General features: G+C 46.7%; 1 protein-coding gene across 8 annotated transcripts in view; it reads right to left on the minus strand.

Annotated features, from left to right (window-relative positions):
* Positions 1-24,942, minus strand: part of SESTD1 (SEC14 and spectrin domain containing 1) — a 125,435-nt gene that overhangs the window by 34,778 nt on the left and 65,715 nt on the right. For all 8 annotated transcript variants that reach the window (XM_084644124.1, XM_084644121.1, XM_084644123.1 and 5 more), the window contains 3 exons: positions 18,332-18,445; positions 13,808-13,905; positions 12,346-12,401 (listed from right to left, as the gene is read on the minus strand). In XM_084644124.1, coding sequence (XP_084500250.1) covers positions 12,346-12,401; positions 13,808-13,905; positions 18,332-18,445 — 268 coding nt within the window. The remainder of the gene's footprint in view (positions 1-12,345; positions 12,402-13,807; positions 13,906-18,331; positions 18,446-24,942) is intronic.

Here is a 24,942-nt window from a genome sequence, read left to right on the forward strand (position 1 = left end):
GTGCGAGGGCGCCTCTGAAGCTCCCCTACTGGAAAGATGCAGATGGAAAGGCTTATCAAGTTCCTGGCTGAAAGCCAGCAACAGCAGCAGCACCAACTCGTGCAGCAGCAGTTGCTTCAAACCCTGGGGGCCCAGCACCAGGAACAACAAACCCAATGCTTCCAGCAGCTTGCAACCCTGTGGTCGGGCCATGGTGGTGCTCAACCGGAGCGGGCAGCCACCCCGACCCCTCCCACCCCACTGATCCGTCTGGCCAAGATGGGGCCGGAGGATGACCCGGAAGCCTACCTAGTGACCTTCAAGCGGGTTGCCTCAGTCGCTGGTTGGGTGCCTGACCAATGGGCGACACTCCTTGCCCCATATCTGACGGGGCTAGCCCAGAAGGCTTACCGTGGGCTCCCAGATGATGAGGCCCGCCTTTATGCTCGAGTGAAAGCGGCTATCTTGGATGCCTTCCACATTACCCCGGAAACCTTTCGGCGACGGTTTCGGGAAAAGGTCTACCCACTGGGCGCCAGACCCCGGGCGGTGGCCCAGGAACTGAAGGACGCGGGTACCCGATGGCTCCAACCCGAGCGTCAAACCGCAACTGAGGTGACGGAACAGGTCATCCTCGAACAATTCGTGCACATCCTCCCACCCCAGGGGAGGGCTTGGGTGTTACGGCACCGGCCACAAAGTCTGAGCTCAGCCGTCGCGCTTATGGAGGACTTTCTCGAGGCTGAGGCCCCAATAGGACCGGCCACCCGCACCCCAAACCCGGGACCCAATGCACAGAAACTTGAACGGAGGGGGCTCACCTCCCAAACCAACGCACCCCACCGTACCCAACGACCAGAAGGCAGCAGGACCGAGTTTTCCCGACAGCCCGAGTCAACACCACTCTCCGGCCCTGGACGCTTAACCCGACCACGGCCCACTCTGCGGCCCCACTGGTGCCTCCACGCGGCCGGCGCGCCCAGAGGTAGGACCTTGTTTCCGATGTGGCGAGTATGGGCATCTGCAACGGGGCTGTTCTGCAATGGACTGCAACTTTGACCTGGTGTGCACCGGGGAGCGACGGGCCCGTCTGCCCTCCATGGCCAAACTGACAGCTCCCATGGAAGTCGCCAGGGTCCCCGTGGTAGGTCTAGTCGATTTGGGCTGTGGGCAGACCCTTGTCCGCCGGGCACTCTTCTCGGACACCAAGCGGACCATTGGGGAAGTACGGATTCAGTGCATCCACGGAGATGTAAAATCGTACCCCACGGTGCAGGTCCCCATCACGGTGCACGGAGTGACTCAGTTGATGAATGTGGCGGTGGCATCATCCCTCGCCTATCCAGTTATCCTGGGCCGTGACTGGCCAGACTTTGTCGAGGTGCTCCAATCCCTACCCACCAAAGAGGCGTTCGAGGGAGCCCCGCCTGAGAAGAAGACAGGACCTGACTCGAGCTCCGACCCTGGAGCTGAACCAGGCCCCACCCCCGGGCAGGCCCCACCCTCCTGACCTGGTGGACTTTAGCCGAGATCAAAGGGAGGATCCTACGCTCCGGTTTGCCTATGAGCAGCTGGCCCCGGTGGATGGTGAGGTCGTGGAGGCGCAGCGCACCACCCATTGGCCCAGGTTTGAACTCAACCACGAGCGGCTCTACCGCCTTGACCGAGACCCCCAGACCCAAGAGGTCTGGACCCAGCTCGTGGTCCCCCGCATCCATCGTCGGGCTGTCCTGAAGCTTGCACATGACATCCCGGCTGCCGGCCATTTAGGGCAGGAAAAAACTGCGGCCAGGGTCCTGGCCAGGTTCTTCTGGCCCGGTGTCCACCGTGAGGTGAAGGAGTATTGTGCGTCATGCCTGGACTGCCAACATGCAGCCCCGGCCGGGGTACGGAAGGCCCCCCTGGTCCCGTTACCAGTCGTAGGTGTGCCATTTGAGCGGATAGCAATGGACCTGGTCGGGCCGTTCCCAAAAAGCAAGGCGGGCCATCAATACATCCTCGTCCTGATGGACTACGCCACCCACTTCCCGGAGGCCATCCCCTTGAGAAGCATCACCGCCCGCACTATCGCTGCGGAGCTCGTGAAGATCTTCACAAGGGTGGGCCTCCCATGGGAGATACTCACTGATCAAGGGACCAACTTCACATCTAAGCTGTTCCACCAGGTATGTGCCCTATTGGGGATTAAGAAATTGCAGACCTCGGTCTACCATCCCCAGACTGACGGGTTGGTCGAGCGGTTCAACCGGACCCTGAAGGGGATGTTGTGGCGTTTCCCCACCCAGAACCTCCGCCAGTGGGACCAGCTGCTCCCTTCTTTACTACTGGTGATTCGAGAAGTCCCACAGGCGTCCACGAAGTTCTCCCCGTTCAAGCTCCTCTATGGGTGGCGACCCCGCGGGGTGTTGGACCTCTTGAGAGAGACTTGGGAACACAACCCGTCCGCAACACAGGGTCTCTTGCGATATGTCTTACAACTGCAGGGGGGCTGGCGCGGGCGGGCGAGCTCGCGAGGGAGAACTTAAACACCACCCAAAGAGCCCAGGAGCAACACTACAATTGGGGCGCCCAGGCTCGATCATTCGGGCCAGGGGACCGAGTACTCCTCCTGCTCCCCTCGGAGGAATCAAAGCTTTTTGCCTGCTGGCAGGGTCCGTATGAGGTCCTCCGCCAGGTCGGGTCGGTAACTTATGAGATTCGGCAACCTGGTCGCCATAAGAAAAAGCAGATTTATCCTGTAAACCTCTTAAAACCTTGGCGGGACCGGGAAGGACTCCTAGTGGCTCCATATCCCCCCAAACTGGAACTGGGGTCCCAACCATTATCCGAGGAGTTGGATAATGGCGAACCCCAGCTAGCAGAGACACTCACCGTCGAGCAGCGAGAACAGGCACTCTGCTTAGTGAGGGCATTCCCCAAGACGTTCACCATGAAACCCGGGTGGACTACGCTCACCTACCATGTGATCCAGATGGAACCCGGGGTGGTGGTCCGAGAGACAACCCGGCCATTGTCTAGGCGAATGCGGGAGGCCATAGAGGAGGAAGTCCAGGCGATGTTGGAGCTGGGTGTTATTGAGCCCTCCCAGAGCGAGTGGCGGAGCCCCGTCGTCCTCGTACGGAGGCCCGATGGGAGCCCGCGGTTTTGCATTGACTTCCGGAGGGTCAACGCCATCTCAAAATTTGATGCCTATCCGATGCCCTGCGTCAATGAGCTCCTCGACCGGCTTGGGGAGGGCTGTTATATCACCACTTTAGATCTCACCAAAGGGTACTGGCAGATCCCCTTGGATCCCAGGTCCAAGGAGAAGACCGCGTTTGCCACCCCTTCAGGGTTATACCATTTCACCCGGATGCCTTTCGGCCTACATGGGACCCTGGCAACCTTCCAGCGTTTGATGGACCGGGTGTTGCAACCACACACGAAATACGCGGCGGCCTATCTGGACGATGAGGTCATCTATGGCAATAACTGGGAGGAACACCTTAACCAAGTAGCAGCAGTCCTCCGGGACCTCGGTGCAGCCGGGCTGATGGCCAACCCGAAAAAATGCTGAATTGGGTGGGAGGAAACCACTTACCTGGGGTACACCATGGGCCAGGGACAGGTCCGCCCCCTCATCAGGAAGGTCCAAGCACTCCAGGAATGTCCGGTGCTGACCACGAAGAGGCAAGTACGTCAATTTTTGGGCTTAGCTGGTTATTACCGGTGGTTTGTACCCCACTTTGCAAGCATTACGGCCCCGCTAATGGAGCTCTTGACCAAGGACAGTCCCCGCCAGGTGCATTGGTCCAACGAGTGCGAGATGGCCTTTCGAACTATCAAAGACCGGCTGTGTAGCGATCCAATACTCTTCAGCCCCGACTTTCATCGTGACTTTATTGTCCAGACAGATGCCTCAGGCCTTGGGCTTGGGGCGGTCCTCTCGCAGGAGGTAGACGGGGAGGAACACCCGATTGTTTACCTCAGTCGAAAGCTGTTCCCCAGAGAACGGAACTACTCCGTCGTGGAGAAAGAGGCCCTAGCCATTAAGTGGGCAGTCGATGCTCTCTGCTATTACCTCCTCGGGGCCCCCTTCATACTGGTTACAGACCACGCACCCCTGAAGTGGCTTAATAAGATGAAGGACAATAATGCCAGGCTGATGCGATGGTATCTCGCTCTGCAGCCCTATGCCTTCACGATTCACCATCGGGCGGGACGAGACAACGCCAATGCGGATTTCCTATCCCGCCTCGGAGAAGGTGAGGACGCCAGCTCCAAAGAGCGGGAGCTGGATTTGAGGGTGGGGTATGTAGGGAGCCAGGGTGGCTCCCCTCCAAACCAGAGGGGAAAGAGCCACCCTTGCAGCCTGAGTGGGCGGGGCCAGGCCAAGTTTCTGCCAATCCCCGGAAGGGGAAGGGTGGGACAGGAAGTACAAAGGGCGGAGCCCTCTGCCCAGTGAGGAGAGCACCAGGGAGGGAGGCAGACACAGGTTGCTGGCTGCTCCCTCGCGATCCTGCTGCTGACCCAGGCGAAGCCCTGGTCAAGGAGGAGCCTGACCGGAAGGAAGGCCTGTGGCAACCAGGGCTGCCAGCCGCTGAATACCCAGAGGACCTGGAGGGGCTGATGGCAGACCGGGCCAGCGTGAGTCCGATACCAAGGGGGAGCGGGAGTGGCCCGCAGCAGAATACTCGGACGAGATGGAGGGACCGGAGCGACCCGCCTGAGACACCGGGTAGGAAGTAGCCCAAGGGCCGAACTACACTGTGGGGTGGGTGTGTTTGGTCAGCGGCCGCGGACGGCCCCGCTGACCCAGCGGTGGGACTTTTGCCTCCCGCCACTGCCAGGGCCCTGAGCTGGAATGCAGTGGAGTTGGGTGGGCCTGCGTTCCCCTACCCCGGCGCTCCCCTGCCTGAGGGGCGCGCTACTGACTCTTGCCGGCGCTCCCCTGCCCGAGGGGCGCGCTACTGACTCCGTCCGGCACACCTTCCCCGCTAATTCCCCAACGCCCGGAAGGTGTGGCTGAGGCCTGCCACAGAGACCATAGCTCTCCATCGCCCCTAGGGGCTCGGAGGACCGACACCTGTCACAGACGTGAACACCACATCTCGAAGAACATTTACAAGAAGGTAAGTAACTGTTTTTTTCTTCGAGTGCTTGTTCATGTCCATTCCACATTAGGTGAATCACAAGCTTACCTCTGGAAGAGGGTAGGAATCACGGAACAACTGCTCGGAGGACCACTCTGCCAACTGCCGCGTCCTCTCTGGCCTGCTGGGTGACCACGTAGTGGGTCGTGAAGGTGTGCACCGAGTACCAGGTGGCTGTTCTGCAGATCTCCTGGATCGGGACCTGTGCCAGGAAAGCCGTGGAAGTCGCTTGCACCCTGATCGAGTGGGCCATGACCGCCGGGGCCAGAACACCTGCGAGCTCATAGCACGCCCGGATGCAGCTTGTAATCCAAGACGAGATCCATTGCGCCGACACCAGGAGGCCTTTCATCCTCTCTGCTATGGCCATGAACAACTGCGCGGATTTATGAAAGGGCTTGGTGCGCTCCAAATAGAAAGCCAGCGCTTGACAGACATCCAGGGTGTGTCGGCTGCGGTGATTCGTGTCCGTATGGGGTTTTGGAAAAAACACCGGCAGACAAATGTCCTGGCCCAAATGCAATTGCGAGACTACCTTAGGGAGGAACTTGGGGTGTGGTTGGAGCTGCACCTTATCCTTGTGAAACACTGTATACGGTGGCTCAGAGGTGAAAGCCCTCAGCTCAGACACCCTTCTGGCCGAGGTAATGGCCACCAGAAATGCCACCTTCCGGGAAATGTGGAGGAGGGAGCAGGTAGCGAGGGGCTCAAATGGGGATCCCATGAGCTTAGAGTGGACCAAGTTAAGGTTCCGAGGAGGAAGTGGGGGGCATGAGTACGGAAACATCCTTTCCAATCCTTTAAGGAACCGTCCCACCACTGGGTAGGAAAACACCAAGCCCTGAAATCCCTGGATAGAAGGCGGAGATGGCCGCCAGGTGCACTCTGAGTGAGGACGGGGCCAGCCCCTGCTGCTTGAGGTGCAGGGGGTACTCGAGGATGGCTTGCATCGGGGCTTGGCACGGCCGCACCTCTCGGGGCTCATACCAACACGAGAACCTTTTCCACTTGATCAAATAGGTAGCCCTGGTAGAGGACTTCCTACTGCCAAGCAGAATCTGCTGCACAGGAAGGGAGCACTGGCTCTCCAAGGCGTTTAGCCATGGAGCTTCTACGTCATCAGGTGTAGTGATTGCAGGTCAGGGTGGAGAAGCCGCCTGCTGTCCTGCGCGATGAGGTCCCGGTGTAGGGGCAGGACTACCGGGGCCTCCAACAGCTCTAGGAGCGTTGTGTACCAGTCCTGGCGGGGCCACGCCGTGGCGATGAGGAACACAGCTGCCCTGTCCCTGCGTACCTTGAGCAGGACCTTGTGTACCAAGTGGAGAGGGGGAAAGCATACATCAAGCCCCCTCCCCAAAGGATCGCAAACGCATCTGCGACTGAGTCCGGGCTGTGGCCCTGGAACAAGCAGAACCGCGGACACTGGGTATTGGCCCTGGGGGCAAACAGGTCTACCCAGGGAAACCCCCACCTGCGGAAGAGCGAAAGCACGACGTCCGCTCTGAATGTCCACTCGTGCATGTGATACGACCTGCTGAGGTAGGCCGCCAGCTCGTTTTGCACCCCCGGGAGATATGACACCTCGAGGTGAATGGCGTGGGCTATACAAAAGTCCCAGAGGAGGAGACCCTCGCGACAGAGTGGTGAGGAACGGGTCCCATCCTGCTTGTTTATACAGAACATGGCAGTAGCGTTGTCTGTCAGAACTGTCATGCTGTGACCACTCAGAGTGGCGTGAAATGTCTGGCAGGCTAGACGAACTGCCCTGAGCGCCTTCACATTGATATGGAGCGACCGATCTGCTGCGGACCACAAATCCTGAGGTCCCCAACAAAGATATGCTAACTAACTGATAACAGCTGATAACAGAGAGGGACTACTCTCATCCAAGAGAGACAGGTTGTTCCAACGCCGCCATGGACGGTAAGAAGGAACAGGAGGGGGTCGGGCGGCAGGGGTATATATGCACAATGCAGTCGCACCACTCAGGGGGCCCCGCCGGCCCCACGGGAGCCGCTAAGAGAAAAAGTTTCCTACCTTCATGCATGCAACGCGCGCACATCTAATGTGGAATGCACGTGAACACACATCTAGAAGAAGACTAAATGTTCTTTATTGAGTAGAAGCCATGGGCTTGGGCAGGGGGGTTGGCTTTACAGGGGCAGTGATACATTCCAGGTGAAGGTTTGGGAGAGCACAATGCAGACAAGCAGCTCACATTACTGTGACTCATTATTGAAACAGCTTTTCAAAGCCTCGTGGATACACACCACCCCTTGCTGTGCTCTTCTTATTGCCCTGGTGTCTGGCTGCTCAAAAATGGCTGCCATGCAATCTGTCTCAACTGCCTACCCCTGCCGAAAATTTTCACCCTTCCCCCGCCCCCCCAGATATTAGGGAGCACATAGCAGGCAGCTATAATCATGGGGATGTTCTCTTCAATAAGGTCCAACCTTGTTAATAAACTTCTCCAGTGCCCTTTCAAATGACCAAAGGCACATTCAACCACCATTCTGCACTTGCTGAGCCTACAGTTGAACCTGGAAGCAAGGGATAGGCTGGGTTCCCCAGGATAAGTATAGGCATCTCAGTGTTCATTTTGTGGTCTGGAAAGAAAGTCCCAGGTTGCAGCTTTTTGAACGGACCCGAGTTCCTAAACATGAGCGTGTCATGCACCTTTCCCACCCATCCGATGTTGAGGTCACTGAAACATCTCCTGTGATCCAACAGCGCTTGTAACACCATTGAAAAGTATCCCTTTTGGTTTATGTACTCTTTGGCAAGGTGGTTTGGTGCCAAGATGTGGATATGCGTGTCATCTATCGCTCCATGGCAATTAGGGAACCCTATTGTGGCATAACCATCCACTATGTCCTCCACATTTCCCAGACTCACCACCCTTCATAGCAGAAGTCGATAAATGGAGCTACACACTTGGAGCACAGAAGCTCCCACGGTTGATTTACCTACTCCAAATTGATTCCCCACTGACCGGTAACTGTCTGCCATTGCAAACTTCCAAATAGCAATCGCCACTCACTTCTCCACTGTCAGAGCAGCTCTCATTTTTGTGTTGCTGAACTGCAGGGCAAGGGAAAACTCTGCACAAAGTTCCTGGAAGGTGACCTTCCGCATTCAAAAGTTCTGCGGCCACTGCTCGTCATCCCGTACCTGCAAAACGATGCGGTCCCACCAGTCAGTGCTTGCTTCACGGGACCAGAAATGGCGCTTAGCAGAGTGCAACTACTCTGTGAATTGTTGTTTTCAATGGCTTGCAGCAGGGCTGCTTGCAGGACATTGCTACGTTCCACGCGGCAGACCCTTCTTTGGCTCTGGAAATACTATAGGCGAAGGCGCGAGGTGTTTGAGATGCTCACAGCAAGGGTGTACAATTGAGCAGGCTCCATGCTTCTGGGGTTATGGCATATGCATGGCAATTTTAAGGCCTGAAAACCACTTGGTTGTTTGCCACTGATATGAGGGAGGGAGCACAGTGCATCGGGGGTGCCAACGCAATGTTCCCATTCTCTCCTGTGACAATGTTTTGGTCCCATAATGCATTGCACAAGCTTCCCAAAACACACTGCGGCAAGTTGCACTTTGGGATAGTGACCCATGATGCACTGCTTTGTGCATCAATGCAGGCACTGCTAGGGAGGACGCACTCCATCGAGACAATGAGCATGGCGTGGCCACGCACAATCGACTTAATTAATTCGGAGGCTCGAGGTCAAATTAGATAAAGTCGACTTAATTTTGTAGTGTAGACAAGCCCTTACTCAGACCAAGTAGTACCTTAATCCACAAGTACTTCCAGGGAATTTTATGAAATTATTTGTGGTGCGAAGTGGATCTGGCCATCACTGACTAACTATTTAACTAGCTTTTTGGGGGGTTAATAATTAAAATAATAATGAAAGCCACTTACAAATAATAAACTAAAAAATCTGATACAAGAAGGAAGGAAAAAAACTATTTTACCATTACCCTTCTGTTCCAATTAGTTAAAAGAAACTACGAGGGCAACATATAAAACAATAAAATTATAGGCTTTAAATATTACAAAAGGTAAGCTTAACATAATAGGCTCTCAATAACTGTTTACTGGGAATATCTGGGTTTTATTCTTTAAACCACAGAGCGAGCCTTCTTATAAATCCAGAAGTGGGGGGAGAGAAAAAAAATCCCACTACACTGTGAAGCCTAAACAAAAATGGTGCCAGTACCCCCACATTGCCCCAACAATATTCTTCAGCTACAATGGGAGGACCCAACTCCAGGAGTTAAGTAGGTATTTTAGTTTCCCAAGGCTCGGGTGACCACATTTCCTAAAAGGAAAGTGGGACACCGGGTTGCGCTAGCCCGAGCCCCCCAGCCTGGGGCTGGCTGCAGCAACTTGCCCCCCCCCACCAACGGAGAGCTGGACCAAGCAGCTTCCCCGAGCCCCTTTCCCCCTCATGCTGGGCTGGCCTGAGCCCCTCCCTCTCCCATGCAGGGCTGACCCAAGCCGCTTGCCCAAGTCCCCCTCCCTGCTCAAGGCTGGGGCTGGCATTGCTGCTCACTTGAGCCCTGCCTGCCTGCTCCCCTGCCTGAGCCCTGCCTCCCTGCCCTGCCTCCCCCCCCCCCCCCGGGCAGGGCTGACATCGCCACTTGCTTCCCTGCATGTTCTTCCACACCCTATTTTTTTTTTTTTGACAAAAGCGAGCATTGATCCTGCTTGCTCTTGCCAACTGATCAGGTTGGCAAAAGCAAACAGGACAAATGCCCTCTTTTGCCAAAAAAGTTGGGACAGCCAGGACAGGACTTTAAAAAAGGGACTGTTCTGGCCAAAATGGGATGTATGGTCTCCCTACCCAAGGCCCATTCAGTTTGTGGTTTAGCTTTTAACACGGCCAGCAAAGTGTTGGTGGTGCAGCATGGTTTCCTGCCCACTATGAAAAGGGGGAAAAAATCATCAACAGGTTTCACAGAGGACACCAACCATATAGGGAAATTGATCCAGCATGACATCTACAAGCCACAGGGATCCAAAAAACCTGCTTTAACAAAAAACTGATTTAAAAAAAAATAGTTAAGTAAAAAAAAAAAAAAGAAAGAAAAAGTAAATAGCTATTTGCAGAGAAAAGTAAACATTGCAATATTACATACATCTGCTTTAAAGTAAAATCAACTAAGCAAATGTTAAAGTTTGGATATTAGCAACAGTGGGTAGGCAACTATCATGGTCTCCATATGTATGCAATCCTTTGCTGTGACTGTCAACAAGGCGGCCAGTTATTGCCAAATGTGATAGCGTTTTGTGATTTGGGGGCTTGTCTATGGGGAACTGGGCTGAGACCACCACACATTTCATGTAAGCCAATGAACAGTCATTTTTGGTTATTATTGCCTTAAAAACAAAAAGCTCCATGGTCTACCACAAGCTACATACATCTGAATTTTCTAATGAAGTCGCATTCTATTGTTCTGACAATGGAACAATTAAGGATGTTATTAAAGTACTAATAAATATAAAAATTTTATGTGAAATGAATAAGGCTTTGGAAGCATCCAAGTGATTTTTTTAAAATCTAACACTACAATTTTTTTATTTCACTAGCTAATAAAAATATTATTTTTAGATTATGTTTATCATCCATGTGGTTTTTTATATAAAACTTATGACAAGGCAAAGAAGGATGGATCCAAGGCAAACAAATTAACCTGGGAGTTTTCCGAATCTATAGTTTGGACAAAAGCTTGAATTTCAATTGACTTGTAACTCACTTTTCAGTAATAAAATATTTTAAATTTTCATATGAAAAATATATTTTTTTTAAGTTCATAGTGGAACTCTTAAAATAGAGAATTTAAGTGTGAATTTGGAGTCTGTGAAAGATGCTGAATGTATAGCTCTGGGCAACTGAAATCCTTTATTTAACCCCAGAAGAGGTACAACACAGACCTCAACAGTGTAAGCTTCCCCATCTCTGCCCCAATCTATTTGCCTCATTTCTGACCTGGAAGGAAGATTTTAATTTGTGTAGACAATTCAAAACTATGGCTTATTAAAGACCGTTAATAAGGTAGCCAATTATGCTGGGTTTTGTGAAGTGGACTGCTGTCTTGTAGAAACTGAACAGAGATCACCAATTCTTTTCACACTGGAGCCACCCATGTTAAGAACTTTCACGCACTAATTATCTGGGCTTGATTTCAACAGAATAAGAAATGGAAGGCTTTGTAATCCATTACCAACCACAGGAACCATCTACTGGCTTAACACAGGCATTCAAATATCGCATCCAGAAAGCTAACTACAATTGGAGATAAACAAAAAGCAAAATTAGTCTCTGAAGTTCTACTGGTATGATCTGAATACATATACTCAGTATATGTTAAGAGCTTTTCAGATTACAGCAGAGGACCTTAATACTGCATCAATGTCTTACTCTCCCATACCTTGTTTCTATTATGGGAGATCTAAGGCATGCAGGCAGAGGATGTGAGACACAGTAGATCTCCGTGGCAAATATTAATATGACTCACAGATTAGCTAGTGGGGTGCTGAGGTAATGTTCCCAATATTTTTATCCTCGAGACTAAGACCAGGATCTCTGTATCAGGTCTTATTTCCTTTTATCCAATGAAGCAGGATTTTTAAGCAGTTTTTAGTTAATATCTACTACTGCCGTTATCCTTAACTGGTTTATTTTGTAATAGGAAAAAAATTATCTTATGTAATTTTTAATTGCTTTGATGACACTCAAGAGAGAAGGTAAGCATTGAACTGACATGGGAACATTTCACTTGTACAAATGGTGCTCAGAACTAGGCTGAGGCAAATTGTCAGAACCATGTGGGGAAAATGCAGTCTGTGTTGTAACCATTTGGTGGCTAATGACAGTAACTCATTCTTCAGTGGTGACAACTTGCGTATTTCAGAGGCAATGTATTCAATTTGTATAATAATGTATTTAATTTATATAATAAAAGAATTAGGTCTGGTGCTGCTGTAAAGGATATTAAATTGAGAAGACAAGGTGATTTTTTTTCAGAGAAGAAACATGTAGAGTTTTTTCCATTTACCAACGAATTTTTAAAGTTTTTTTTAAATTCAAACGTTAATACATTTGTTAATAAGTTTATTCTACTACGTAGTTATAAGCATCCTTTCTGCTTTCACGGAAGATTTAAAAACAATAAATAAAACTACAGTAGTAATCAAAAAATGATCATTTTCAACTGACTGTACCTGTCTGTAGTACTGTCTCTGGATCAACAGACGGAAGAAAGTTTAAATCCATAGACCTTGTAATAAAAAAAGTAAACATATTATTAAGTAGTTGTATTACAATAGCACCAAGAAGCCTCAGCTGAGATTGTGGCTACCTTTTATCAACACAAAGTCAGAGACAGTCCCTGCCTCAAAAAGCTAGCCATCTATAGAAGACAAGACAGATAAAGGGTGGGAGAAAAAGTGTAATTATCCCTATTTACAGGTGGGGAATGGGGAGACAGAAGCCTTGCTCCTGCACTGTGACCTGCCAGCATCGATGACAATGCAGGATCAGGACCTCAGCAACTTGCCCAGAGTCATATGAGGAGTTTCTGGCAGAGCCTAGACCTGAGCTCAGACTTGCTGAGTTCTAGCCCACTATCTTATCCATCCTTGGTCTCCGTGGCTCTTTGTAAACATATACATAGTAATTTTTTATAGCAAAGTAATAATAGAAAAGATAAAAATGAAAGAAAACACTTTTGGTACATTAATATGGCAACACATGTAACTTAAAACAAAATTAAACCTGGCAAGCAATTGCAAGCAATATTAAACCTGGCAAGCAATATTAACATGGTCTAGTTTGGTATTTAAAGACAAGAAAGACAGATATATTAATAACGTGGATATTTATAAATCAATTAACATTGTATAATAATTTTCAAAGAAGTTTTATTGCACTAGGAAACATCCTGCATTTCTATTTACACAACAGATTTCACTACCCCACATAAATACCAAAAATTCAAATACCTGTGCCCTTTAGAACTTTTATACACAACTTCTCAATTCTCTCTCTTCTCCCTATTTCCAAACATCTGACTAAATACATACAGTTGCAGTGACCTCCTCTTTGGAGCCCTTTCTCTCTGGCAGTTTGTGACTGTCATTAGCGGTTTTTAAACCTTAGCAGGTATACTGTGCTTAAAATAACGGGAAGAATCCAACTACAAACAACTAGAGTCAGTAAACTGAAACTTGAGGCTTATGCTTCAGTGCTGACTCATCCCATTTTGTCTCCTTTCACTTAAAACTCAGAAACACACAAGCTAGGGATGGAAGGGTCAGTGAAAAACTTGTTAATCAAAGCTCCTTGTGGCATCAATCATATAACAGACTATCACATTAACAGTTTGGGCTTCACTTCATTGGTCATTCCCAAATTGAGAATGCGAAGGGACATCACCGGGATCAAGTACATCTTGCTTACTTAGTTGCGAAGGCCTGAACCTGCAATTGACTGTGCACAGGAACAGGAGTGTGACCACATACAGTCAGTTGCAGGATCTGGACCTTAATGCCTGCCAGAAAACGAATTACTGAAAAATACTTGTGTTGTCCACCAGTCCCTTCACATTAGACTTTCATATTGCAGCTGAACTGGTAGTTAAGACTTATGCTGAAACATGTCTATTTTAAAAAGCAGTACACATACCTCTCTTTCTCCTGTTGGTTTCCTTTATCACTTCCATTGTTAATTAAAGCAAGCTCATCTAGTAATGATGTAGACTCTTTTGTAAACTTTTCAAATACCTAAATAAAAATACTTTTAATTAAAAGAGCATTTACTTTTTTTTTTTTAAAGAGTGAAAAGAAATTCATTTTGTGCTTGTGAAAGACGCAGTTTGACACTACCAGTCCAAATGTATCTATATTGCTCTGTTAATATGCTTCACACTTGTCAAAGTAATTACCTCCTAGACTCAGACGGTATAGGAAAAAGGTTAGAAAATATAATTTCCCTACAATGACAGAGGCCTGCAGTGTCAGATTCTCCAGGGAATTAAGCAACTCTATATTAGAATACATTCGAGTTAGGACTGAATTTCAAAATGCTTACAAGACCCTGAAGAATCTTTCAAAACTTAAGTCTTCATTGCCATAGTTACTCATCCAGTCCATTTAATTCTTTGCTTTTTTACGACTACCTCTTAAAGACTGTGGTGGGGATTTTTGTTATCTGTCCACTAAAAAATGGATTAAGTACATCAACTGTTATCTGAATTTCCAGCTTTGGTCTGTACTGTAACCAATAACTTTTAAAAACAAAGGAGCACATGGCTATAAGTAAAAAATACTTTGGTCAAGGTTCCTTGAAATTTATTGGTTTCTGATCTCAGAGGGCAAAACCTATAAAATCAATGACTGCGTGTACTTGTTCAGTTTCTTTGTGTTTTGAGTTCTTTATGAAAACTGAGCATCAATTCGTTCTAGTAGTGATAATGTTGTGCAGTCTGCATTCTTGTGCACTAGGAACTGGATTGAAACCAGTCACTCATTTCACTAGAGATGGATATCAACTTTCACCTGCTACTCACCGCATCAACTCCTAATCTTTGGCCTGGAGGTGAAGTTTCTGTACCCCATCCAGTCCATTCAGGCATCAATAAAGAGCCCTCTCGACATGAAATTGGACAGCCCTCTCAATACAATATAACTTTACAGCATGTTTCATACACTGTAGTATAAAACACTTTACAGTGCTAAATACGGTAATGAAACAGAAATTAGGCAATGAAAACATTTTTCAGCGGAGATCTGAAACTACACAGAATCAGAAAGGCTGTTCCAGATGGCAGAAGCAGCAAAGGAGAAAGCCTTGGCACCAACATTATGGAGGGTATATGAAGGAAGAGAAAGGAGTCTAGTGCTAGGTAACAAGAAGAGACAGACACATCTGTAAGACAGCATCAGTAGAAAGAATGAGGAGTACTTGTGGCACCTTAGACACTAACAAATTTATTTGGGCATAAGCTTTCGTGGGCTAAAACCCCACTTCATCGGATGCATGCAGTGGAAAACACAGTAGGAAGATTATATATATACATACATACATACATACATACATATACACACACACACTGTGACAGGGTCGGGCCAGATGGCTACAGGAGAGTGATAGAAGGCAGATTATATTAGCCCCAGGTTAAGTAGGTCCTTTACCCTGGGTAAGGTAACAGGGAAGGTTCCAGAACAATCAGGAACCTTCTGAAGACAATTAAGACAGACAGGCTGATTAGAACTCCTGCAGCCAATCAAGAAGCTGCTAGAATCAATTAAGGCAGGCTAATCAGGGCACCTGAGTTTAAAAAGGAGCTCACTTGAGTTTGTGGCGCACGTGTGAGGTGCTGGGAGCAAGAGGCGCTAGGAGTTGAGAGTGAGAACGCGGACTGCTGGAGGACTGAGGAGTACAAGCATTATCAGACACCAGGGGGAAGGTCCTATGGTGAGGATAAAGAAGGTGTTGAGAGGAGGCCATGGGGAAGTAGCCCAGGGAGTTGTAGCTGTTGCACAGCTGTTCCAGTAGGCACTCTAGATAGCTGCATTCCACAGGGCCCTGGGCTGGAACCCAGTGTAGGGGGCAGGTCCGGGTTCCCCCCAAACCTCCCAACTCCTGGTCAGACACAGGAGAAGTTCACAAAAATGGCCAAACTGAGGGCTGCCATGAATCTCCGAGACGAGCAAATCCGCCAATAAGCGCAAGACCCACCAAGGTAGAGGAGGAACTTTGTTACAACACACAGAGAACGTGAAAAAATGGGTGTTGCCATACCAGCTATAACGAGACTAATTAATTAAGGTGGGGTATTATCAGCAGAAGAAAAAAAACTTTTGTAGTGATAATCAGGATGGCCCATTTCCAACAGTTGACAAGAGGGTGTGAGTTAAATAGGAAGACGGAGGCCAGTCACTGAGAATGGGGGTGACATGTTTGTAAGCTTATTGCAAATGTGTAGAAGAAGTCTGCAGCAAGATTTCACACTAATATGTGCTGGACTTGGGGGAGATATCAGAGAAAGGAGTGGCAATTTTCAAGGTAAAAGAAGGTGAAGCCATGGATGGGGATTTCAACAGAAGCAGAATTAAGGTAGTGACACAAAACAGGTGGTATTTCAGAGGTAAAAAGACTTTTACAGATGTGTGAGAAGGTAAGTTCAGGGTCCAGGATCATACAGACAGTGGAAGCAAATTGGAAGTCTGAGTCAAGGATGGAAATAGAGAGCATAAAGCTGTGTTTAAGGATGCTCCTCTTGTCTAAGAAAAGCACTTGAGACATTTAGCTGAAGAAAACAGAAAATGATAGGTTTCTCTCACCTCTTAGAGATCATCCATTTACCACAGAGCAGTGGTTTTCAACCTTTTTTCATTTGCGGTCCCATAAAAAATTTTAAATGGAGGTGCGGACCCCTTTGGAAATCTTAGACATAGTCTGCAGACCCCCGGGGCCCACAGACCACAAGTTGAAAACCACTGTTTTATGATAAACTTTCGCAGTCCTCGTAGTCAAGTTCTGGGGCAACATGTCATTACCACAGTCAACCATTTTGTGTCCAGCCACAACTAGCTATAATCTTAGGGCTCGAAAGGCAAGGCCAAACAGCAGCATGATGGCAGTTTTGCTAATCAGAATGGGAGGACAGAACAGAGAGTTAGTGTACCATGAAAATGGAAGGAATGTTTGGACAGCCGACCTTGGTTTTAAGTGCCCCCGACATATAAGTTTTATTGTTGTTATAATTACAAATACTAGGAAAGCTTTAAGAAGAAAAAATAGTAAGTAGTTTGCTAAAATTTAAAGAATTGGTGACGTAGGGGTTACTATGGTGACCCACTATGAGTTATGTGCTTTGTTATTAAAAAACTAAGCAAAAAAATACACTTGGGAGCAGTCTGAAGAAGCTTTTCTTCAGGCAAGGAGCTGACACCTTCAGTCCCTAGGAGCTGCTGGGTGAAAGAAGGGCCCCCAGAAACCTGGCTGTTAATTACTCGAATGCATCTCAGACTTTGGATAACTATAAATGCTTGAGGTGCTCTGAGACTACTGCTATAGCATATGTGTATATGTGTGTGTGAGCGCACGCTTCAGACCTAATAAAAGAGTAATTTTAGGTAAAAGCACTCTTGTTTGTACCAATCGTTTATCAGATGGAGGAGCTGAGTCCCCATTGATTTATTCCTGACACTGCCTGAAGAGAAACAGTTAAGTTACCACTGCTTTGGGTTCTGAAAACCCTGGGTAACAGACACAGTCTGATGACCCCCAGAGGTCTGCGGACAACAGGTTGAAAACCACTGCCACTGAGTAAAGACATACTAATGTGCTACTATAATAAGGAAAGTTGCAAAACTGCTGTTTATGTTATACCAGTTTTGCAGCTAGCTGGAAAGACTTCGATTTCCAGGATTGAAAACATATTCAGACCAAAGCAGTCGGTCTGCTTTTAAAATTATATTATACAAAAAAAAAAAGAGGGAAGAAATTATTCCACTTTCAAGATTAGGTATTGTTTTAAAAATGCATTTTTAAAGTAAATTCTGATCTTCAAACCAATTTCAATTAATAACAGAATTAAAATATACTGAAATGTGTATATACCAAATGATCCCCTAAATAATTTGAATCTATTAACAATTTAGGGGCAGATCTACCCCTAGGTATAAATTGCACGCCTGCATCTACCTGGGCAACTGCACTGCAGGGGGATTCACCATGATGGAGGACAGCTTTTAACTCTGGTTATGGCTCCATAGGAGCCCTATCTTAAAAGACTGTCTAGGAAACATGAAGAAACAGAGCATTTTTTGCTTGGCCTGGGCCTTCCCTCTCTATGGCCAAACTCAGCTGACTCCAGGCCCCCCCAGCATTCCTTGCTCCTGTACCCCGCACTCCTGGGGGATTTTTCAACACTGAGAATATGCAGCAGAATCTAAAGAGTAAATCTGCTCCTTAAACAACATAATTACATCTGCTTTGCCCCCTCTAGAATAAATTCAATTTCTACTAGAATAATAAGACTCTTTAAATATATAAAGTGCATTTTTCTCATTCTACTACATTATAATGTATTCTAAACATTGAGGTAGCAACCAAAACGTGGTAAGACACACACACACAGAAATACAGTCCATGCCCCACAGACCTTAAAGTTTTAAAGAAAAAAAACAAACAAAAACCAACCAGCCTCTTATTCAACCAGTCCATGTGATCATAGGAAAGGCTCCCTCCAAAATCTTCTGTCAGTTGGCATGGTTCTATGTATCGAGTCAACTTGTTGGCAGATACTAAAATAACCTGTAACAAATTAAGAAAGTAAGTTTTGGTAACATGGTTTTGTGAAACCTATGCTACAAAATTTAATATATTTTATTAAGCTTGTTACTTTGAACAACAGGAGGACAGACGGAATAAACAGAATATATTTTTCAAGTACTTTACAAAAAAAGTGACAAGTCTTTCCATAAGTAGCTGTAAGACTTGGTTTGAACTGGTGCACAGCAGTTTACTCAATATGTTTTTGAAACAAACAAACAACTATATTTTCCAGCCTTGAAGCCTGTAATCCATTCCTTTATTCCACACGTTGGACACCAACCTCCTCTCAAACTACTGTCTTACCCAAGAATTCCCTGAATCTAGGTTAGGGGGTTCTCAAACAGGGGGCCACAAGGTTATTACATGGGGGGTTGCGAGCTGCCAGCCTCTACCCCAAGCCCCACTTTGCTTCCAGAATTTATAATGGCGTTAAATATATAAAAAAAAGGATTTTTAATTTATGGGGGGGGGGTCGCACTCAGAGGCTTGCTATGTGAAAGGGGTCACCAGTACAAAAGTTTGCCTAGATCTGTGGTTCTCAAACTGCCTCTACCCAAGACAAATTCCAGTCGCACAATGGCCTTACTAGTCCAGGATCCAAAATAAAAGATGTGTTTTGTCATGCTGTTATTACTTGTTACTAGTTGCAATTTGCCAGTTCTCTTCCATTCGTCATTAAACTTTAGGATACCACTTTAATAATAGGTTTCAGAGTAACAGCCGTGTTAGTCCGTATTCGCAAAAAGAAAAGGAGTACTTGTGGCACCTTAGAGACTAACCAATTATCTAACTCACTTCATCACATGTAGCTGCAGCTCACGAAAACTTATGCTCAAATAAACTGGTTAGTCTCTAAGGTGCCACAAGTACTCCTTTTCTTTTTACTTTAATAATATAATCTTAATTTTTGGAAACCACTTTCCTGCCTATATTTGTATGTGAAGGAACAGAAATGCTGAGGAACTGTCTCAAAAATACGGACAAGGAGTTCATCTAAGCTGAAAAGTTTTGCATAATTTGGTATGTTAGTTAAAAAACACCATACTCACTGAGACAATTTGCCCGTAATAATGCATGATTATGTGTTGACCGGGTTATTGTGATATTTACTGTATGCACATACTGAGGTAATACAATAGCTGGACTGTCAGGAAATGCACTCAGGAAGAGGGACGTGGATCCTGATTAACACTTCTCAGCAAACATTTAAGAGACAGTGTAAGAGCCTTTCACTTTGAAGGCCTGGTCTGGCAGAATTGTTTGGGAGGAAGAGATCAAGGGCCAGACTCCCAGAGGTAAGGCATCTGGGGCAAGAGAGGTCCGCCGAGGACTCTAGGTAAGATACACGCGTGTATAGACTTTCTGTTTTAAAATCCTTTTACTCTTATGTTATGCTTTGTTCTGGCAGTTAAGGTATTTGGTTTTAAGAAGGCTCTCTGGTCATTATACATCACTGATCACAGACTTCCCCCACAGGGAAGACTCGCAGGTGCCAAACTCTGTTATACCTGTTGGGTAGGCATGGTTGACGCACAAGATACTGTGGCCCAAGACCCATTCTAAGAGTGGGAGAACTGCAGGATTCCACCCCAGGAAAGGTAAAGGCATGAGAGCGGGTGGGTGAACTCCCAAAGAATCAGAGGTGCAGTTAGCTCAGCAACTGCGACACTCATACTAAATCTCTATGTATTATTTTTAAAGATAATTTATCTGAAAGAGAGAGAGAGAGAGAGAGAGAGAGAGAGAGAGAGAGATGATGATGGATTGGCATTCTCTCAGTTTTCATCAGCAGAGAATCTCATTTGATAAACAAATTCATGGTGTGTGACACCTTCTGAAATTTGATATATCTAAGAATTTTCTCTAGCACCAGCCAACATAATACAGAAGCATTTCTATGAGTTACATTTCTATATAACTTGTACTGGAAGCAGAGGTGGCATACAATCTACTCAATAAAGATGCCATTAGCATTGTGTACTGCTATAATCAGAGTGAATCAGAAGACAGCATAATGGGGCTGCTTCCAGACCATCATGATACTGTCGTAAGATGACAACTTCAAGAAAGTGTATATCACAAGGACCCCACTCACAGTTCAAATATTTTGTGGGGGGTCAGGATTAAAATATGAGTGAATTACTCACCAAGCATGCTATGGGGGTAGTGCAACCCGCCTGGAAGGTTAATTTATTAAAATTAGCCCCTTCTCCCCAAATATTCTCACTGCTAATACTAGTTGAGCTCCAAGAGTAGTAGAAACAGTCAGAGTGCCACTGACAAAAAATATGGTTTACCATGATGTCATGCAGACCTGCTCTGACCAAGTTTATGCATCAAAACAGTTAAAATGTTGGTGGCCAAACTGCCTAAACTAGTACTTTGCCTAGACCCTGCCTATCCTAATGGTCCCACTGCAGCTGTCCTGGTATTTGAGTAATGTAGACACAGCCTCTCTTGCGTACAAAGTGTACTGTGTGAATGACATATAAAACTTATTTCAGGAAGAGAACATGAGCTAGATAGGACAACTAAGGCAGAAAACAAAGCAAGGACAGGTCCGATCACAGAATATACAAATGTTTCACTCACACCTTCACTAGCAACATAAGAACAAAAACAAACTGCCACATTTCTGCCTGAACAGCAAGTTTTGATGTAATGTGAGCCTCAAATAGGAAGCTTCGAAAATTGCTTTATTTTCACTAATTCTCTATTTTCTCTGTTGAATAAACTGTTTTATTTGAATTACATTGGAGTTATCGACAGTTCTCTAGGATTACTGCTGTGAGTGTTCCTGAGGAAATATAAACAATTCTTTGAACTCTAAAGAGAAGCTGAATGTGTGTTGAAGGCACATGGACTGAGGCTAAGTGCAGCTCAGGATCTTAATCCAAGACATAGACCAGTAATGCAGTACTCTAAAATGATGCTGATAATCTGGATGAAGTCATCCTTCATCTTGGGAAAAGGCTAAGGATTATGGATCAGCATTGAAGGAGACATCCCCACCCCCACCAGCATGCCTCTCTTTAAAATAATGGCTCAGAATTTGACTCAATTTCTGTGGACAAATAGCTTAAGCAACTATGGCCAGGTGTGCAATACTGAACGAGTGGAGAGAGGAATTCTGCTTGAGATCACATTGTGTCCTGAAGTATGAGATGTAATTATTTTAAACTTGCATACCTACAAATGTTATTGCTGTCCAAGTTTCCTATAGCTTTTGAAAATCCAGTAATAGTAACTGTCTCACCTCCTGTGGCAGTGAACGTCATAGGCAGACTATATGTTCTATAAAAAAAAAAGTTTTTTTTTTTTGTTTTTTTTTTTTTTAGAGTTCCTTTAAAACTCCTATGTTTCAATTTCCTGACATTTATTCAAGTTAAATTTCATCTTCCATTATGCTAGTTGGCCCTTTTCATTGTCCTTCATGCTTCCCAAAGCATTTAAAGACATACACCTCTACCCCGATCTAACGCAATCCTTGGGAGCCAAAAAATCTTACTGTGTTATATGTGAAACTGCGTTTTATCGAACTTGCTATGGAGGGCCGGGTAGGGAAGGCTGTGCCTCCCCAAACAGCCTGGCCCCACCCACATCTGACCCCTACCTACTTCCCGCCCCCGGCTGACCCCTCAGAACCACCAACCCATCCAACCCCCCCTGCTCCCGTTCCCCTGACCGCCCCCCAAGACCCTCTGCCCCTTATCCAACCCCCTGGCCCCAGCCCAGCCCCCTTAACACGCCACTCAGAGTAGCATGTCGGAGCCAGACACACTGCCATCCTAGGCGCCGACTCCACGGGTGCTCTGGGGCTGGAGCACCTATGGAGAAAAATTGGTGGGTGCGGAGCGCCCACCAGCAGCTCCCCGCCCCGCCCCAGCTCACCTCCACTCTGCCTCCTCCCCCAAGCATGCCGCCGCTCCCCTTCTCCCCCTCCCTCCCAGGCTTGCAGCGAATCATCTGTTTGGCGTAGCAAGCCTTGGAGGAAGGGGGAGAAGTGGAGCGGTGGTGCGCTGGGGGGGGGGGGAGAAGCGGAGTGGAGGTGAGCTGGAGCGAGGAGCTGTTCCTCTGCGCCTCCCGTTACTTGCTGCGGCCCTCCCTGGACCCCCCCCCACACACACCCCGCCCCAACTCACCTCCACTCCGCCTCCTCCCCTGAGCATGCCGCCGCTCCACTTCCCCCCACCCTCCCAGGCTTGCGCAAGCCTGGGAGGGAGGGGGGAGGAGGGGAAATGCTTTACCGTGTTATATCCAAATTCGTGTTTGTCAGGGTTCCCTCCCCACTCTGAACTCTAGGGTACAGATGTGGGGACCCACATGAAAGACCCCAAAGCTTATTTCTACCAGCTTAGGTTAAAAACTCCCCAAGGCACAAATTCTCCCTTGTACCTTGGATTAGGTAATGCTGCCACCACCAAGTGATTTAGACAAACTCAGGGAAAGGACCACTTGGAGTTCCTATTCCCTCCTAATATCCCCCCAAAGCCTCGCACCTCCTTTCCTGGGGAGGCTTGAGAATAAACACGATGACCACAGACCAACCTTGGGTGTTTTTAGGACACACACAAAAAACCCCAATCGGATTCTAAAAGAAACAGAACTTTAGTAAAAAGAAAAATGGTAAAAGAAGCACCTCTGTAAAATGAGAAAGGAAGATAATCTTACAGGGCAATCAGATTCAAAAAGACAGAGGATTTCCCTCTGGGCCAAACTTCAAAGTTACAAAAAGAAAACCAGGAATGCACCTTCCTTTCAGCACAGAGAAAATCACAAGCCAAAACAAAAATAAGCTAATGCATTCCCTTGATAATACTTACTGATTCTAATGGAGTTGGATTGCTTGCTTCCTTGATCTGTGTCTGGCAAGCACACAGAACAGACAGACCAAAACCTTCCCCGCCCCCCCGGATTTGAAAGTATCTTGTCCCCTTACTGGTCCTTTTGGTCAGGTGCCAGCCAGGTTACCTGAGCTTCTTAACCCTTTACAGGTAAAAAGATTTTGTGCCATTGGCCAGGAGGGATTTTATAGTACTGTATACAGGAAGGTTGTTACCCTTCCCTTTATATTTATGACAGTGTTATATCAGATCGCTTTATATCAGGGTAGAGGTGTACGAGTTTCTCACAATCCACTGTAGCTTACAGTAACAAACAACATTCGTTCACTGGCACACTTTAATTAGCTATCTGCTTTCCCCTCCAAAACCATTAATACTAAATTACACTAGTCTTAACACCAACCTTAGAGTATATTATTAATCTTCTCTCCCCTTTTGGGGGAAGCCATTAGGTATGACAGTTTTCTATTGATTAACCAGTATTCAGTCCACATGGATGAGATGTGTGTGCAAATAAGCCTTTGTTATGATAAAAAGGAAAGAAAAACCCATTGTTTGCTTGCAATTTATCTAAGTCTTTTTAATGCTCACTATGTTGACTTTATGGAAAAAACAGGTCTTCTCTGAAACCAGATTAAATGTTTTTGGATAGTGGATTGTCTGATATAAAAATTAATGTTAAAAGATTAAATTTCCTGAGAGAAAAAAGGACAGATCAGAACAGATGGTAGCTGGGGCCTTCCAAGGGCAGAAGAAAGTGTTAATGCAAGGGTTCTCAAACTGGGGGTCATGAAGTTATTACATAGGGGGTTGCGAGCTGTCAGCCTCCACCCCAAACCCCGCCTTGCAGCCAGCATTTATAATGGTGTTAAATATGTAAAAAAGTGTTTTTAATTTATGGGGGGGGGTCTCATGCAGAGGCTTACTATGTGAAAGGAGTCACCAGTACAAAAGTTTGAGAACGACTGCGTTAATGGCTGGAGTCCCCACTTTCCTTCCATCTTGGCCTTCCTCCGCACAACTCTTCTGGCTATAGCAATGGGTATCAAGAAGGCAATCATATAACTCAGAGAAATGGTAATGGGTTTGGAGCTGGCCCTGGTTAATATCCAGTTTTTCCTTATCACAAGACTAGCCTCATGGAATATTTGACAACTGTAATATTGCTCGCATTAACAAAATGCTGCTCTTGCAGTAACCATTTATCCTTGACAGCAATGTGACTTCAAGGGAATAGTAAAAGGAAAAAAATCAGGGATTTTTTTTTAGGACTGCAAAATACTCTCTCAAAAGAGAAAAGAAATACACTTAAAAAAAGTGTTTGTGATGCTATGGCCTATTGCTGAGGCAACGATACATATGTGTGCCCTAGGAGTGCAAGATTTCTTTTAGAAATGTATTATTCTGAATGAGTATATTGTGTCATTTTAACTTTCACTGAGTAAAAACAGCTCTGAAAACAATGGCCAGAGCGAACAATACAGCAATATGTTATGAACAAACAAACATTTTGTTGATGAAATAAAAAAGCCAGGATATTTAAGCATCCTAAAAAATTCACAGGTCACTGACATCTGTGATGGGGCAAGGCCAGATGGCTATGGAAAAGTAGTGGGAGATAGATATATTAGC

The sequence above is a fragment of the Lepidochelys olivacea genome (assembly GCF_965140295.1).
Source record: "Lepidochelys olivacea isolate rLepOli2 genome assembly, chromosome: 11".
Taxonomy (NCBI): domain Eukaryota; kingdom Metazoa; phylum Chordata; order Testudines; family Cheloniidae; genus Lepidochelys; species Lepidochelys olivacea.